Source organism: Scomber scombrus, chromosome 9, assembly GCF_963691925.1.
Source record: "Scomber scombrus chromosome 9, fScoSco1.1, whole genome shotgun sequence".
In the NCBI taxonomy this organism is placed as follows: Eukaryota; Metazoa; Chordata; class Actinopteri; order Scombriformes; family Scombridae; genus Scomber; species Scomber scombrus.
In genome coordinates this window covers 8,363,609-8,382,997 of record NC_084978.1, presented here as the reverse complement: position 1 = coordinate 8,382,997, position 19,389 = coordinate 8,363,609, and the positions used below count along the sequence as shown (strand labels likewise).

Sequence of the window (19,389 nt, the reverse complement as noted above, 5' to 3'; positions counted from 1 at the left end):
GCTGCTAGTATGGCTAAAAACAGTCTGTTGTCCTACAAAACTGAAAAAAGGACCATATGACTGGTAAACAATATTAGAAAAATATTATGTATCTTATTACAAGCAGCTATAGGTGTCATAACTATACATTTAAGTAAAAGTAAATAATGAATAAAACAAGAAATATATTCATTACATGTATTTATGTTTGATTTTATCATACAAAACATGTTGGCTCTTTGCAGACTATCTGTGATGGGCCTGATTTAATGTGGTTTTCTGTTGGCGAGGGAGTTTATAGAAAGAAACTCTTTCTAGTTATTATCAAAGAGAAGTCTATTTAAGTGTGCTGGCCTCAGATATTGAAAATATACTGTGTGATGGGTGGCCCACTGATGATCAAAAGAATTAGGTTTCTTATAGAGGATATACACTCAACGGCCACTTTGTTAGGTACACCTGCTCAACTGCTCGTTAACGCAAATATCTAATCAGTCAATCATGAGTTAGCAACTCAGTGCACGGTCAAGAGGATCTACTGAAGTTCAAACCAAGCATCAGAATAAAGAGGAAAGTTGATTTAAGTGACTTTGAACGTGGCATGGTTGTTGGTGCCAAATGGGCAGGTTTGAGTATTTTAGAAGCTGCTGAACTACAGGATTTTCACGCAAAACCAGAGAATGGTCTGAAAGAGAAAATATCAAACGTTGCCTGGTCTGATTAGTTTTTTTCTGCTGCAACATTGAGATGGTGGGATCAGCATTTGATGTAAACAACATGAAAGCATGGATCCATCCTGCCTTGTATAAATGGTTCAGGCTGCTGCTTGTGGTGGTGTAATGGTGTGGGGGATATTTTCTTGGCACAGTTTGGGCCCCTTAATGCCAATTAAGCATCATTAAATGTCACAGCCTACCTGAGTATCGTTGCTGACTATGTCCATCCCTTTATAACCACAGCATACCCATCTTCTAATGGCTACTTCCAGCAGGATAATGCGTCATGTCACAAGTCATCTCAAATTGGTTGATTGAACATGACAATTAGTTCGCTGTACTCAAATGGCTTCCACAGTCACCAAATCTCAATTCAGTAGAGCACCTCTGGGATGTGGTGGAGCAAGATATTCACATTATGGATATGCAGCCTCTAGAAATGTGATGTCCTCACTGTTATATGTTTAACTAGAAGCTTTAATGGATATCTTCTGGCATTAAATCAACACACAAGCATGCTTCTTCAGGGGTCCCAGCCCCTACTGCAACTACTGACACAGCTAGCGAACATAACGTTACATCATCTGTCTCTTAAAAGGGCACTGCCTAATTGTTGCATTGCTATACTGCCGACAAATCTGCAGCAACTGTGTGATGCTATCACATTAATATGGACCAGAATGTCTGAGGAAATGTTGTTCCTTGTTGAATCTATGCCACACAGAATTAACACAGTTCTGAAGGCAAAAAGGGGTTCAAGCTGTACTTTCAAGGTGTACCTAATAAATTGGCTTGTGATATATTCATTTGCAGTGAAAATGATCTCTCCTAAGTTAAATGTTTGCTGTGCTTTATTCTAATTTGTAAAACCACATGGCTCTGTTATCTCTGTCTAAGAAATTGAATCATCATGTTTTTAGCGAGGAACAAGCTCACTATTGAGCTACTTAATCATCAGTGGTTAAAAAAAAAAAAATGCTTGTGACAGCGGCACCACTGTAAACACACTTGTCACAATGGCTGTAGAGATAAAGAGATATGAGATTCTTTGACGTTTTGGAGTGGCTGCACAAACACAGGTGTCTCTCTCAACCATTAATGAGACAGCAAACAACTAACGTGATCCAAATAATTAAAGAGCTGTCAGTAATTCATTACACCGCTTACCTGCTATTGAACGGGTTATCCCAGGGTATCACATGGCTGCCGCTGGGACCAATCAAAAAACTGACGCGATCATAAAAGCCCTTAGACATGGGCTGAGGGGCTGAACCTTGGCCCTGACCGGCGATGGCAGCGGGGTCAGGCGAGCCACGACAGTATGTCTGACCCTGGCAGGCGATTTGAGTGCAGCAGTCTGGGTCCATGCAGTCAACAAGCCCATCTGGAAAACAGGAGGGACAGTCAAGACAGGGAGGGAAAGCTTTGTTGACCTGGATGCGCTAGGGTTTGACAAAGGAAATGTGGGAGCTCTAGTGCACACAGATGATTTCTAACGTGAACTTTGGTTCATTAAGGCGACAGCAGAGATCCTGAGCTGACATCAAAGCATAAACTATTCAGAAGTGTGTCACCTAATGTGAACCTCAAAAGTTCTGGGCTTGTTAATCAGTAGTTTATTAGAAATCCAGCTAGTGAAGTATTAATAGATAGATTAAACCATTCTTTAATTGATCTATGTATATTTTCAAGCATGCTGTTTAACAGTCTGCTCTGCTCCAACATTTGCATATTCTTTGCAGTGATGTTTTATGTATGATTGATTTGTTTTGTTTGTTTGCGCTGTCACTGAGGAGCCACATCAAAGCCAATTTTGTGTCTCGCGCAATAAGAGCTACACACCCAGTTTTTCTGGAGCTAAAAGACTATTTGTACGAGGCTTTAACTTCTTCCTACCTCCCTCGTTATCCTTGCCATCTGAGCAGAGTGTTTCGGTCGCTACATCGCATCCCAGCCCTCTCCATCCTGACTGGCAGATGCAGTGCCAGACGTTCTGATCCAAGACGCACCTCCCGTTGTTGTTGCACAGCCCGGGGCAGCCGTCTGTCAACACAACATGTACGTGTCAAGCAGCCGGGCAAGTCAGAACAAGGAAATCAAGATGGGAAAGGGAGGGTGGGGAAGACAAGAGCAAAGGGGGTATAGTATAGAGTGGACAGGGGCAGAGGAGGGACAAAAATGATAAAAGACAGTATTGAGTGAACATATGGTACGATACACCTCTGACAGGACTGGGGATGTGGGGGGGAGGGTGTGAGGAGTTGCTGTCGTTTCACATGAGTTTCAGCGTGTACAGCCAGACAGAAAAGTAAAGAATATGGGATAAAATAAGGGAAACCTGCTATTAATAGGAGAGATACTCTGAATGCATGACGGCAGTGGTGTAGCTAAGTACATTTACTCAAGTACTGTTATTAAGTACAATTTTGAAATACTATGGTATTTCAATTTTATGGTATTTTATTTCGACTCCACTACATTTCATAGGGAAATATTGTATTTTCTACTCTGCTACATTTGACAGCTTTAGTAACTTCAGATGAAGATTTGGCACAATGGATAAAATAGGATGGATGATATTTTTTTTAAATATGACACATTGTTAAAGATGATGACCAATTGATTCCAACCTTTTTGGCTTTTGACATCTTACAAAAAGCAGTGTGTAGTCGGGTCACATTTCAGATGTCTATTAGTTGTTAACATCTCCACCAAATAGTAGTTTTTCCACCGAAAAATCAATGATTAGAGAAAAAGTGAAAAACTGAAAACAAATTTGTTTTCTGTTATGTTCTGTTTGTTCTCCTTCCCTCTCTCATTAATCATCTCATGACAGCTCAGATTTATATTGTGACCCTTTTCCTCTTTTATTGGATCATTATTTAATAGATTTTGAATTGCTATTACTGGACTACATGCCATTAGACAAAAATGTAGCTCTGTAGCTAAATTTAAATATGTGATTCCATCAGCTTTGTATTCAATGCCATATCTCAATACAACAGAGGACTCTTATGTCCTTCCTAAATTGATTATCTTGTTTGATAGTGCCAAAGGCTCATTGCGAATGACTCTTGGCTTCATCACTCCTTTAAATAAGAAGAAAATAAAACAGAAGAGGTTATATCTGTGGTATAACTCCCAAACCCACAACTTGAAGTAAACATTCAGAAAACTACAAAGGATATTGTGTTTCTACCAAACTGGAAGAATCTCACTTAGTGTGGCAACATAGTCTTAAAACATATAGGAAGGCCCTCTGTAATGCCAGAGTCACTTATTATTCATCATTAATAAAGGAACATAAGAACAGTACTACGTTCCTTTTCAGCATTTTGGCCAGGCTGCCAAAGAGTCATAACTCTATCGATCCATGTATTCCTATAGCTCTCAGTAGTATTGACTTTATAATCATAACATCCTAACTGTTAGAGACAAGATTCACCACCTCCTGCTTTCAACAAGCACTGATTTATCCCCAAACACAGGAACCTTAGAAACTGCTGTAAAACCTGATATTTACTGTAATTGACTTTCCTGAGCTAACCTGAGCTAAAAATGATTTCTTCATCTGAACTATCAACCTGTCTCTTAGACCACATACCAAGTAGGTTCCTGAAGGAAGTTTTACTCTTAGTTAGTATTGTACTAGATATGATCAATCTGTTTTTATTAACAGGCTACGTACCAAAGTCCTTTAAAGTTATTGTAATTAAACCTCTTCTTAAAAAGCCTTCTCTTGATTCAGGTGTTTTAGACAACTATAGACTTGTATTTAACCTCCCATTTCTTTCCAATATCATTGACAAACCTGTCACCAATCCGTTGTGTGATTTCTCCATAATAGACTTACTTAGAGTGCATCATAGCACAGAGACAGCACTGGTGAAAGTTCCAAACGACCTCCTACTTGCATCGGACAAAGGACTTCTCTCTGTACTTGTCTTGTTCGATTTCAGTGCTTCGTTTGACACCATTGACCATCACATCCTATTAAGGAGACTGGAGCATTTAATTGGCATTAAAGGAACTGCATTAAGCTGGTTTAAAGGTTCAATGTGTAAGAATTGACAGCCTGATCCAAAAAATTAGGAGGTGCGTGCACACACAGACAAAGAGAGACACACACACACACACACACACACACACACACACACACACACACACACACACACACACACACACACACACACACACACACACACACACACATACACACACACACACACACACACACAAAACTGTAGCTTAGTGTTTACAATGAATATGTGCTATGGTGTTGTCAAGATATCAAAATGCTGCAGAGACATTAGAGCCAGTAGTAAATTTCCAAACAGCTACACAGATCAGAAAGTGGTTGCACCACATAGAATTTACAACTAAATATGTATACACATGCCCCTTGGGTAGGTGTAAATCATAAAATGTCACAGAACTCACTATGTTGCCACTCAACATATTTTTTTCATTAACTGCATGCCATTTTACAACACAGTAATCCATTAGAGGACTTAATTTATTGATATGATATTTCAATATCAATCCAGCTTACTGCAATGTGCCACAATGCCAAATGGCTCATGCCAGTTTACATATAGCTGGTGCAACTCAGTGCAGTTGACATGAACAGATGATGGCTCCCCGGCTCTAACAACATTTATGCAACTTTACAAATAGGGGTCTTTTGGATAAACTGACCACATACTGGGAATCTACATGGTTACTTTCCCACCTGAAAAACATTAAAACTTAAGCGTGTTATCAACAGTCCAACAGATACAATTTCAACAGTAGTTAGTCTGTAATTCTCCAATGCACGCAAACGTTAGACACATATTTCCACAAGGTTCTGTTCTTGGATCAATACGATTTGCCTTATGGGATATAGATGCTTCCTTTAGGTAATATTATTGGGAAACACTCCATCAATTTCCATTGTTATGCAGATGATAACAAATGATATTTATCAGAAACCAGATGAAACCAATCAGTTAGCTAAAGTCCAAGCCTGCCTTAAGGAAATAAAGTCCTGGGTGACCAACAATTTTCTGCTACTAAACTCAGACAAAACAGAAGTTATTGTGCTTGGCCTAAACAACTTTAATGATTCAGCTACTCCGGAAGGTACTACCCAGTTTTCCAGCACAACCATCTGGGGACCTGATCTTTGATCAGATAAGTCATTTAACTGCTACATAAAAACAATTCCAATGACTGCTTTGGACCACTCCCTAGTTGTACTATTATTAATCAATATTTATTTATATAGGGCTGAATCACATAAGTCATCCTTACTATAGGCCTGGACTGCTTGGGGACTTCCTTTTGTTCTTTTTCATCTACAATGTTGGTTCTCTGTAAATTAAGTAGGACAGTCTAGACCTGCTCTAAAAGTGCCCTGTGATAACTTCTGATGAGATTTGGCACTATATAAATGAAATTGACTTGACTTGTGACTGGAGGGTTTGGGGGTGGGGCAGAGACCTATACCTTTGCTCTTTTTATATTCCCATAACTATTTTGTATTCCCTTCTGAATGTACACAATCTACATGCCCGGGGTCACCCACCCTGGATCTAGGTACATCTGAAGTGGAGCAGAGTACAAATCAATTATCAGTGGGAGATGTACCTGTGGGATACTTCAGCCTGCATATAGTACCTAGGTCCCGACTCAACATGCGAGTGCGGGAGTAGGTGAACTATTCCCTCAAAGTGAAGAGCCGAAGGGTATTTAATGAAAAATGAGAAAAGAAAAACCACTCACCTAATAGGATATAGTCACAATCAATGAATAAAAGTTTATGGATGAAAAAATAAACATTCTCTTTTCTTTGGGTATTAGAATATAAGTGCTATAAGATTCCAAAACCACAATAAAAGGCTTCAATGCTATCACGCAAAATTGTCAAAACCTAATGCATCCTTCCCAAGCAGCACTCACTTTCTCCTCATTTCTCTCTCTTATATCATGCAACAGGAGTTGTGCTACGCCCTAGTTGGTAACATGATATGAAAAAGGAGACAAGTCATCTTTCTGGAAAGTACATCTTTTTTTTTTTCCACACAGAGTGAAGGTTGTATATGACATACACAGCAAGATATGACCTTGAATCAAAGCAGTCTGTAACTGCTTTTAACACATCCACTTTACTTTTGAGGAAAATCATTCAGAGCATAAAGCAGAGTTAATAAAGTTCAACAAAATCACTCAAGAGTATACTATAGGTATAGTGCAGCAACTCAATAAAATCACACATAGAATACAACTGATGTATTACAGTTTACTAAAACTACACTAAAAGTTAAAAATAAGTATGAAGATATTTTTATTTAACTGAAATGAGAATAAAAAACAAATTTAAAAAAAGAAGCAAAACCAATAACTCTGACATAAAGTGGATTTGAATAAAGCCCTGGCCTACAGTTCATTATTCTTGGGGGTACAAGGGATCAAAGGCAAAAGGACATAACATTTGACTTTAATACATTAGGTACATTTTGCAGCTAAGGCTTATGTACTTTTACTTAAATATTATTTTTCATGCAGGAATTTTATTTGTAATAGAGGATTTTTACATTGCTGTATTTTTTTTATTTCTACTTAAGTAAAATATCTGAATACTTCTTCCACCACTGCATGTCAGTGCTTTTGAGTCAATTCCACATAACAGATTTGAAGCTAATATAGTTTAAATGAAAGTTTGAATTTCCTTTTTTTTCTTGTTTGAATTATTTCTATTCTGTTTGTGTGATTCCTCGTAGTGTGATTTTCAGCAGCTGTCTTTGAGTAAAATCAGCAACAATCTGGGATTTCTTTTGTATTTGAATCAGGATTGCACAAATCCCATTTAAAAAAGTCAATGGCTGTCTTTGGAGGTTCATGTTTTAAAATAATCACAGTTGGAATAGCCCATTACAGATGTTAGAAATACTCATGTGAAGTAACGGCAACATCAAAGGGAAGTGGAGGTATACATGTAAATAGAGGAAGAAGTGTGAGGAAGAAGGGGGAGGATCCAGAGTCTCTACATTTACAGAAAACAGAGCACTTGCTGCCAGATCGCATTCCTTCTAGTGGAGGGTGAAGACAGGGAGCCGAAACATGACTAAACCACACCAGTTTGGGCGTTTAATCTGGCAGACACAGGGAATTAAGACAGTGGGAGAAGGGACCGTGGAATCTGTGTGAGACTGGTTTAGACGGACAGGAGATGAGGGGACATATCGAGGGAGCAGGATCACAGCAGAAACATTATGATCGACTCGGACATAGAACAGGTGTATAAACGCCGTGCTAGGAAAGACAGAGAGCAGGGAGGGATTGTTTGTGACAATCTCCCTTGGGGGGGGTAGTGGTTCAATTTACCTTTATATCCTATCTTGACTGCTCCTATTACACAACCGAGGAAAGGAAAACATTTGGAAAAGAAAATTACTTATCTCTGTGGTGGCAGAGAGCTAAGACTGACAAACACATTTACTTATAACTTACAGGGAGCACAAAAAGTAAAAACGTTTGCTGGCATAAAGTGGATGTACCTGCCAACTAGGTTTTAATATTTGAAAAGTAAGCTTTGCAGGTAGTTTTCCCGAAGATTATCGTTGTCTTCGTCAGCAGTGAAGGTAAAGCACGTTTTAGCTTCTTCTTTAATTTCAATTTCTGTACTGTGTATATAAATTACAGTTGTTGTGGTACCTGAGCTGAATAGCTAATACTAGGCATGAGTGACAGGAAATCACTGCTGATATTACTGAAAGAGAAGAATGTTCGAGCTCACCCTTTTTTTTTCAAAAACAGTGTTCAATTAAGTCACAGGCAAAATAAAGGCATTCAGCTGGATCAGAAAAAAATATCTTAAATGAAAAAATATAATTCTCAAGCAAAATGAAAAGTGTTTTTTTTACCTGATACTCTGGAATCCAGGGCTATACATGTAAGCCAAGAGGGAGTTGAAGAGAGACAGAGAGGTACGCAGACAGGCATACAGACATAAAATAGAAAAGAGAATGGATATAAATAGAAGTTAGAAAATGCAAATAGAAGAAATAGTAGTAATTTGGTTTTAGAGAGAAAGGGATAAAAAAAATGCAAATAAAAAAAAAAAGTAGACAATTGGTTTTAGAGAGAGACAAACAAAAGAGACAGAGGCTGCAGGTTTAGAGGAGTGGATTCATAGTTTAGTTTAGGGGAGAAAAAAAGAAAAAAAAACATCCGGTTTTTGACAGACCTAGAGTGAAGGTGTTAATTAAAGCAGGAAATTGTTAATCAGAATTGTAGATGCTTCTGTGATCAGAATCACCACAATTTTCTGCAAAAAGTGTCATTTGATGATTATGATGATATTACTGTACGTAGGAAGCACACAAATTGATTCAGCATCTTAAGCTTAGTAAAATATTCATTGTTAACATTCTCCATCTGCTTTACTTTGCCAAAGCAAGACACTAACAGGCTAACCCAAAGAGAAATGCCCTTTTTTTCTCTTAATATATGAATGTTATAACACTCTTTGTCTTCAGACTACTTTCATCTAGGTATGCTTCAAAACATTTTACTGTCTACTTGTCAAGAGGTATGTTGGCTCACACTCACTTTAATATGAATGAATCATAAAGCTGAATATTTAAGTTTTTTTTTCTTTTTTCCAATTTTGCTGTCATCTCCACTTCAGTGATTTCAACAACTGCACAACAACGCACCAACAGAACACTAAGATTAATCAAAAACACCTTAGTAGTAAACTGCAGCGCTGAGAAAGCACAGACAATGGGTTAAGCCTTGCATATAAAACAGGATCTAGATGCTTGTGACAAAAGAATGGCCGAGGAAGTCTTCTATTCAAGCTCTGGCCATGTAATGTGATTAAAAGGCGCTTTGTGCAAATGGCAGTTATTCAGGGTTTGAAAGACAAAATAAGCTCCCAGTTCTCCAAGAAAAGGTAACGCGCTGCCTATTCATCCCTGCTGCATCCAAAGCAAGGAGTTACTTTCCTGACGGGAGCCTTAAACAGGAGGAAAGAAAGAGAAAATGGATGGTGAAAAGTTGGCTCTGCGGAGGGAAACATTAATAAGATCAGGGATGCGACCCTTCCAACAACTCCCTCACTGCAAACTCCTTTCCCCTCAGAGATGGATCACTGCTGTGGATGGGAGATTGCTGATGAGAGAACTTGTAAACACATAATTAGGGTTGAATAGTTTGGAGTGCCAGATCTTTGTTTCACAGGGAATGTCGTCATTGAGAGGTTTGAGATGACACTTGGGGGAATGCTGTTTGATGCGGCGTGTCAGGGTTTAACTACAGGACCTTTGACAGGGGGTAAGGTGTCGAGGAAGTCTGAGCTAAAGGTCAATAGGAAGTGACATCTCAGAACTCATTATCCTCATTAATGCCAGGTGAAGCACCGCCATTTCAGAAAAATGATATTCCAAAGAGGCCTACCCGTGGCTTTTCAGCTCCCTAAATACCTGCCCTTGACTCACTAATACAGGAGCATCACTTCAGCAGTTTAAAAGGTGGAATTTCTAAGTGGGTGATAACACATTACAAAGTTGTGGTGAGATTTTGCAAAAAGAAGAGAGATTTTACAGAGAGGAGAAGAGAAAAGAGAAAAAACAAGGAAAGTAAAACATTTCTGATGAGTGGGAGAGATGCTTAACTGTTTAATTAAATTCTATAAATTATTATAAAGTCTTGCTTCTATCAATGGCCACAATATATTATCAGTTTTAAGTCATACCCAGTTCAAGAAAATCTTCCACGTTTCCTTGTTTTGGATAGTTCTGTCTTAGAAAAGACTCACTGTGCACAAAAGAGGTTGCATTTCATGTTGCCTGAAGCAACAACAGTGTTTTCCTTACAAACAAAAGGGAATGTAAAAACTACACCATTACTGCATTTAGAAGTAGTCACCATTGATGATCAATGCTGAGAAAAAAATAAAAGAAAGGAAAAATCTTAAAGACAAAAGTGCCACAGTACTGGCTACAATGTTTTCGCAATATCTGGGAAATTCAATACAAAAACAGCACAGCACAGCACCACAGTTGACCTCAAGCAGGAAATACCACCAAAAACTAATCATTATTTTGTCATGAAAAGTTACTTCTTTGTAGCCAGTAGGCAGCAACAGAGTTGAGTCACAATCTCTGTCATCAGCTTAAAAGCTGCACTGAAAATACTGATATTCTCACTCCAAAGTTGCTTTTAAGACTGCCCATGAATACATTTCCTCTGCAGTCAGTGCCCTACTGTCAAGTGTGTGTAGGTGTATAGTATGTGTCATCGTGGCTCACCGATGGTGCAGTGTTCACCGGTCCAGCCCTGGTGGCAGTCACACTTGCCCTCCCTGCAGACTCCGTGGTCGATGCAGCGTGGGTGACAGTCCCTCTGCTCACATTCCGGCCCTGTCCAGCCTTCTTCGCAGTGACACACTCCACTGATGCACGAGCCATGAGGACCACAGTCCACCACACACACCTCTGTTGAAAAAGAAAGAAGCCATTGAGACGTATAGCTTCTGTACTGAGAAAAGCCACTTTTTTTCTTCTGTATTTGTCTATTTTTGCATTATGTATAGACGCATCTGCCACTATTGAAAAAAGCTCTGATGTCTGCTAGAAGGGTTGGCTCCCTTGGTTAAAGTGGGCCAAAAAGTTTAACTGTAAACAAGACCAGTTTTAAACTTAATTACAAAAAAAAAAATATATATTATTTTTTTAAAGAAAAAAAAAGATGAGCAATATCTGATAATATCCCATCAGAAGACACCTAAAATTACAGCCATCCATCAACATTGCAAAGCTTTAGACTGTCCTCTAAAAAGTATCACGTTAACTTCAGTATTTAGTGGCTTTACTTTTATGGCAGGTGATAATTAAGTCACTCAACGTCTCAGTGCCTGACATGTAATTTGTACAATAGAGCACGGCAACAACACAGTTCTCTTAGATAATCGATTCAAGCATAATGACTGTATATTACGATCCTCAGTGAAGAAATACATCCTTAAACTGAACATCACAGAGAAACACATTGTGCATTGTTTCTAGGCACTATGATGGCAGATGGATGACATATAAATTAGTGTGGATCTATTTTGTGTAAAAATGTACACAGCAGCAAATTATAGAGGACTATATTTAAATTAGCTTATCAACAAACGGGTCCAATCAGTGTAACAACCACTTATTTCCCCCATCTAAAATGAGATCAAAGCTTATCACACAAAATGTAAGTATTTTCTCTAAATAAATACCCTGGAATAATAGAAAAGAGACTCTTCCATGCACATGCACAATCAACACAGGCTATTATTGTCATTTTTATTGCTGCAGCCACTTTGAGTCATCTTTATCTAAGTAATTTCATTGATCATCCTATTTTCCCACGAGTACAGAAGCTTTAGGAATGGAACAAAACCTGTCATCATTCAGAAAGTCTAAATTCAGAGCACAAGAAAGAGTAAAGCACAGAAATTACTTTGTGCATCTAAAAGCTTTCAAGACAACGGTTTTTAATTGTTTTCTTTTCAGGTTTTACATATTCTGAAAGCTCATTTGCATGGCTTCTTGTTAGACTGAGGTGAGGGTTATGAATTTAAGCAGGTTCTCATGTCTGAACTTGAGAGATGTCAGATTTCAAGTACTCAAAGCATCGGAAACAGCAGAGCAGCTGTTATGAATCCGTGTTATCTTCAGAAAAGCAAATTCAAATGATTGAATCCATGGGTGGTAAGTAAATCAGTGTGTACCAGGCTAAAGCTAACACTCAACAAGCTGTGGCTGCTCTTGCGTGAGAATAAGAAATGTTCATTTACTGGAACCAAGAGCATCTATCAAAGCTGCTGAACAGAGGAGCCATAAAGCTTTCCACTGTGACAATAGCATACTAGGAGAAAGTAGCTCAAGTATGTCCTCAGACTTGATGTGACTAGATGCTCCAGGAAATTTATACAGCCACATAACTGAAAAGTTTGTGACTTTTAACAACTTGGTGTAGACTGCAGGGAAAGCATATTAGCCAAGAGACATCATTCTGCCACTCAAAATATAGAAAGTCATGGATAAAATATATCCTAATTTTGTTCATGTATTTTTATTATTTTTTAAGTTAATCCACCCCCACTGCTATGCCCACACTCATCCCCTTTTACTGAGGCTCTTTTAACTGTCTGTTTCCAGCTCTCTGAATAGAGATTTTCTTCGATTGAGAGACCTTGGATGGTTCTGATTAAGTCAAGCCGACATTGTAGAATATTAAACATGCCTCTGGAGGGGAGTCATTCGATTCCAAAGGGATACCTCCTTCCCATAGAATCTATGCAATCAATTTTTCATTAGTGAAAAAGTGTTTATCTGCCTTTAACATGCCCCTGACTCAAGCTGGATAGGGGTTGTGGGCGGTCGATCCATGCTACGTGCTTGTTAATTAAAGTTTATTTAATTGAAGAAGAACGGCAGCATTAATTAGGAAGGACTCCTCCACCCACCCAGGTGGGTAAACTCCCTAACTTTTGGACTGCGCCGAGGCCAACATCGTCAGTTCTGCTATTGACAGGCTCCAGATATCTTGCTGAGTGAGAGGATTATGTCTGGAATTTCGAATGCTTTAACAGAATAACAAATAACTTCTCTTTTAAAAAAAGAAAATGAAGAGAGACACAAAGGGAAAAAAATCCCTCTTCACCAAAACAATCATTCTTTCTTCTTGGGCACCGACCCAACCGGCTGCATGCTGCTTCAAAAGGTCCAAACACGCATCTATCATCTCAAACGTACCATCCACCCTCTTTATTCTTTAATTTCCAATTGAATTTCAGCCAAGAAAAATAACAGCCTTTTATACTGACAGAAACAAACTCCGACTACTGCTTTTTAATTGTTTGACTCAGTATGGCCATTGTGTTTCGCTCTGGGTTCACACACAGAGAATGAGTCTATTCGGAGGGGGGAAACAGCACATAAATCACCTGAATCACAGGCACAGATAACAGATGGGAGGGGCCAGCCTTTGAACTAACATGTCACCTACCTGTGTCGAAAGGCAAACCCTCTGAATACAAAGCTGGTAACAAATTAATAGGCTCTGCTGCAAGCAGATGGGAAAACGCGATTGTCTCCTCCTCTAAAAAACCTGAGGCAGGTGTAAAATAAACTGGCCTTTTTTCAAAAAGGTTCCCAACACATCTATTAGACCTAATTTAAAATTAGACATTTTGGTGATACTTTTCAAAAAGAATATGTCAAGTTGCACAAGATTAATGTGTGGTGTCAAAGCTTTGTTGTTAACATATGTTGTGTTTCAAACCAACACGTGCTGCAAGTGTTGATTACCAAATTTTAATTGTGTGATCACACTTACATTATTATGTACTGAATCCAAAACAAAATTAAGCATTTCTGTATTTTGCACATTTATGCTCCAACTGCCAAACTGAAAGCAAATTAAGGCTTATAAATGTATGTATGTCACAGATTCACACATTAAGTGATTATCAATATTAGTCGTTTCAGTTTTAACCAACTTTTTTTTTCCTTAAAAAAAAAAAAAATCAAACTTCTCTGGTGAATATATAATGTAGTAAAGAACATAAACTACATAAAATAATAATAATAATAATAATAATAATAATAATAATAATAATAATAATAATAATAATAATAATAATAATAATAATACATTTTATTTCAAGGCGCCTTTCTTGGACCTCAAGGAAAATGAATATGAACAGCAACTCAGATTTAGGCGTGTGCCCTTCTTTTCACCCTTTCTCAAGTTATAAAACACTTTCGAAGCACAAGTGACTGCTGGCTATCAGATGTCAACATCTGCCTCCCTATTACCGAGAAAGCTTTTTTTTCAGGAGGGATGGGGGTTGTTTCCCGTGGTCAGTTCAGATTACTTTCTTACTCCAACCTGGACAGGAACTGAGACCTTTGTCGACATCTTGGTTTGTTTGTGTTGTGCGAGGAGACAAAGAATGTGGTTGTTCTCACGAAAGATTAATCAAATTAACAGCTCTGAACACAAGTGAAGACATCTTCATTTTCCAGAGAAAACTTTCTTATCATAGTTGCTTTCTTATATTAGTGGAATATATAACTTGCACCCAAATTTCAGCAATTAAAACTTTCTAGGTTATGTAGGAAAGATGTAACATAAAGCTCATAAAACCCAACGCTGTCTGTAATATAACATACAGTGCACATCATAGTTCTCAAGATGAAAAACTTGAGTGAGTCAGGCTCCCATTCATCATCTTGAAGCAAATGCAGACTATGAATCAATCGGACATCACAAATGAATAATTTTGGTTCCTTCATGTGTACTGTGGGGAGAAAGCTGTAGAATACTGATTTAACTGTCTATACTATTCAAAGAGTTTAATTTCAAATTGTGACATATTAATTTAGGGAAACAAATTGTCCTCTGATATTCATTAAATTATATATATACAAAATAAAAAATAAGTGATTAATTGTGATTTTTTTTAATAATTAAAGCTTTAAGCATATATCACATTGCTTTCTGTGATTTTAACAGTTTTATTTGAACGAGTTTAGTTGAATAATTATTTCTTACGTTTCTGAATAAAACACCCACATATAGAGATATATCCTTAATTTCAACCTAAAGCTTGTTAATAAAGGCGTTTACATCTCCTATTGTGGACACCTGGTGCTGCAGTGTGTGTGCACAGCAAGGAGGGGGGAAGTGGTTGTTTGGATTAAATACAGAAATAATTTGTTGCCAGTCACTTGTTATCGAAACTCAAACATCATCTGCACATAAAAAATACATAAAAGAACAGATTGTACTGTTTGCAAAGATTTGTTAGTGCAGAACAAGCAACACTGCGCTAATGGCATCAAGAAATGAATGAATGAACCAAACATAAGATCTTTTAAATTACTATTCTAAGTAGCTTAATGTGTCATTGACTCTGTTAAAGCCAATGTAAACATTTGAAATTCTCTAACTCTGTCACCCCCAGTGGTTATATAAAAAATGAAGGTACCAGGATTGTCACATTTTGAAAATATGTTTTAATAAAGCCTGTAATGATATTAGAGCTGAATCATTGATTAATTGAAGTCAATCGACAGACTAGTCTAGACTCGACTATTTTGATAATCACTTGATAAAGCTACATTTAATTCCAGCTTCTCAGATATTGTCATTGTATATGATTGTTATTCAGTATCTTATGATTTTGGACTGTTGTTTGGACAAAGCAAGTAATTTGAATTCACATTTTTTTACAAAATATCAGATGTACCATGGCCCAAATGATTACTTGAGAAAATAATTAGCAGATTAATTGATCATTAAAATAATCATTCAGATTAAGTGATCAAAGGAGAGTGAAACATGTTCTTACCTATGGAGCAGTCGGCCCCTGTCCAGTTTGCCTCGCAGATGCAGGTTCCCGAGTCTGTGTTGAAGGTGCCGTGACTGGAGCACTGCTCTGGACAAGTGCTCTTCAAGATCTCACAGCTGATCCCTCCCCAGCCCGGGTTACAGTGGCACTCACCATGATGACAGGCTCCATGACCTGAGCACGTTGAGTCCACACAGTCCACTGAGGACACACAGTTGGGGCGACAGAGATGTCAGTTAGACAGGATATAAGACCTACTTATTTACTCCAGCCACTTTGACTCTGCTACCGGCCAAAAATCGTTTTTAAAGTGGAAGTGTGTGTGCCAGATGATGGCTGGTGAGCCACAGCTGATCTTTTTTCTTTTTTTTGCAGTGTTTAGTGGTGGCTGGTAGTAATTTTCCACCCTATGTTCAACTAGCTCCTCTACTGTATATTATAGGGTTCTTCCAATATACTGACAGCGTAATTATGCTCCATTATAGGCACAAGGAATAGGGGCATAATTAGTGTCTAGACAGATATTATCAATTACTATTAACAATTTGCAGATCAACTTGCTGATCTAAGTTAATAATTGGCAATTATGACCAACATAATCAACCCATTACTAACAAGGGATAATTTGCAACAATGTAATTGTGCTTCCTCTGGAGTTGATTGCTCTGTGCATTTCCATATTTGCTTGGACTATATTGATTATTTATCTCCTGTCTTAACATATTGCTTCACTTCAAAAAAACAACCCACAATATATTCATTTAGTGAACTCAATATCTTTTTACATGAAAGGTCAACAACCTGCACATGTAAATCTGAGCTGATAACAGCCTTTTGTCTACATGTGGATCAATACAGTTAAATGCACTGGAGTGTAGGGGGGAGTGGAAAACGCTGACATTAAAGACAGAGCACCTCCTTCCCAATAAAGGAAGGAAAGGATGTCATTGACTGATTGATTTTAACAGGTGTGATCAACTGTGGAGCGTTCCAATAGGTGACTGTATCAACAGCCATCGCACAATCTGTTCCAGTGTGTAGCCTACACTCATGTGCTCCGAACACTAAGAGGGAGTTAATTTATACACATGGTATCAATAACAACATCGAAAGCATTATCTGCTTGGTGGAGTTGAAAACACTGATTGTTTCACCAATGGACTGTGTCGATCCCCCATGAGCTTCACACAGAAATATGTTATATCTAGCTGCTGCAAATCCAGCAGGGAGAAGCTGTGTTTCTTTTTTTTTTCCTTTTCATTTACCTTGTTCACAGCTGGTTCCTTTGTGGCCAGTGTTGCACACACAGTTACCCGCCACACACAGTCCATGTCCCCCACATTGAGGATCGATACATTGCGAGGCAGGTACATCACACTCTGTGCCCTTCCAGCCGCTGTAGCACTGACAGCGCCCCCTAGTGTACTGGCCGTTACCGCTGCACAGGACTGGACAAGCAGCTGAGGATGGACAAAGATATAAGGAGTTGATTTTTTTTACTTTTGAAAAAAAAAAAAAAAAAAAAAAAAAAAAAATATATATATATATATATATATTCTCAGTAATGTAACTGCTGTCAATTTTTATCTTGTTAATTATACTATATTATATATATTTATATTATAAAGTCACAGCTAGAACAACTCACAGATAGCTTTGGTTTTCTTTGTCCAGGTTTTGACATATCTCTTCCCTGCTCCCCGATACAATGGAGGAGTAATGGGATTTCTTTGGTGGTGATTTGAATAGTTTTATAATTTGGTCGAGACATGCTTTGAGCTAAATTTGCACAAAGACATGATGATGTTTGTTTACCATCTTTGGCTAGCATTTGAGCGCGCTTACATTTGCTAATCATAATGCTATCAGAAATACTAAGTGCAACTGAGGCTGTTGGAAATATTATTGGTTTGCAGATATTTTGTCATCGACCAATTGGTGGACAAATTAAAGATGGTGGAGCTAGATAAAAGTCAGGCGATCATCAAAGTCTGTAGGAATAATCTATCCAATAGTTGATAAGATATTTTATTTTGGACCAAAGTGTAATATTTTTTGCAATATTTTAACAGCAATGTCAGCAAAACCCCTGTTGCTCTGGATAATCTACACAACATGCTTTAGCAGTTTTCATAGAGACTATTTCTTTGGTTTAAAGTTGTTGCAATTATGTAGCGAGGTCTGTGGATTAGTCATAATTACCAAGACAGTGTTTGGACAACTTGACAGCAATGTTTGTTGTCCTCTACAAAAGGACCCTTTTAAATGCTGTGAGCACCATGAACAATTCCTTTCACCCTCATTGTGTTGGAGTGGCAGCAGAAATCTTAGAAATTTCAAGACCAGAGCAAATAGAACCAACGCTACATGCATAAATAGATACCACTAGAAGTTAGGGGAGATTGTTTTCATCATTTGGGTGAACTGACAATTTAAACAGTGGACAGAAAAGAGTATAAAAGCTGAATAATTACCTCTGGAACAGTACGGCCCTATGAATCCTGGGAAGCAGTGACATGATCCTGCTACACACTCTCCGTTCCCATAACAGTTGTGTGCGCACTCTGTGACAGATTCTGTGGGTACAGCAGTGTGCAAGTCCAACTATTAATAACTCATCAGATCGTCATATGAGAGCAAATTTGAAAGACCTTCTTAATATAACATTTACAACTGTACAGTTCATGAAATACTGTGAGGCAGCCATAACTTTTCCTTTTTCCCCTTCATAAATCTAGGGTTTCTAAGCATCTCTTATCTGCAGTACTTGTATCAGGCATGGCATACATTTACAGCTATTTTTCCATGTCCCACTAAGGTCTAAGCCTCCATAACATGTATGCTGCAGTCAGACTGTTCACATCTAAGCCATGTTAAGTAAAAGTCACACAGGCATTTTAAATTAGACCAAATAATTCAATTTCCTTGACATTCCTTTCACTCCTGTCGCTCTCTTGCCTCACCCGCCCCCACCCAAACCCCTTGAATGACTGATCATGCCCACACAAGCCATGCAATCTCCTGAGTGTTTACAGCTTAAATCCTCTCTGTGTTGAGGTTAATCTGACATATCCTACAGACAGATCTTGTGTTCATTCAACAGACCATCGCTCATAAAGGCCTCCCCCAAAAGACTGGGGCCCTCATTTTGATCAGCGTTAAGGGGACACACTTTTTTTGTTATTACTCTAGCTTGTATTGGATGTCCCTTGAGCCGTTATCGGACCCAGGCAATTTTGACCTCAAACATCGATACCTTCATATCTGTGTGACCAGATCAATGGAATACCCCAAAGGAAATAGAAAAAT

General features: G+C 38.2%; 1 protein-coding gene across 3 annotated transcripts in view; it reads right to left on the bottom strand.

The window, feature by feature from the left end:
• si:dkey-237h12.3 (teneurin-3) overlaps positions 1 to 19,389 on the bottom strand; it is a 130,546-nt gene that overhangs the window by 39,357 nt on the left and 71,800 nt on the right. For all 3 annotated transcript variants that reach the window (XM_062425567.1, XM_062425565.1, XM_062425566.1), the window contains 6 exons: positions 18,555 to 18,656; positions 17,346 to 17,540; positions 16,081 to 16,281; positions 10,994 to 11,179; positions 2,592 to 2,738; positions 1,863 to 2,079 (listed from right to left, as the gene is read on the bottom strand). In XM_062425567.1, the coding sequence (XP_062281551.1) occupies positions 1,863 to 2,079; positions 2,592 to 2,738; positions 10,994 to 11,179; positions 16,081 to 16,281; positions 17,346 to 17,540; positions 18,555 to 18,656 (1,048 nt within the window). The remainder of the gene's footprint in view (positions 1 to 1,862; positions 2,080 to 2,591; positions 2,739 to 10,993; positions 11,180 to 16,080; positions 16,282 to 17,345; positions 17,541 to 18,554; positions 18,657 to 19,389) is intronic.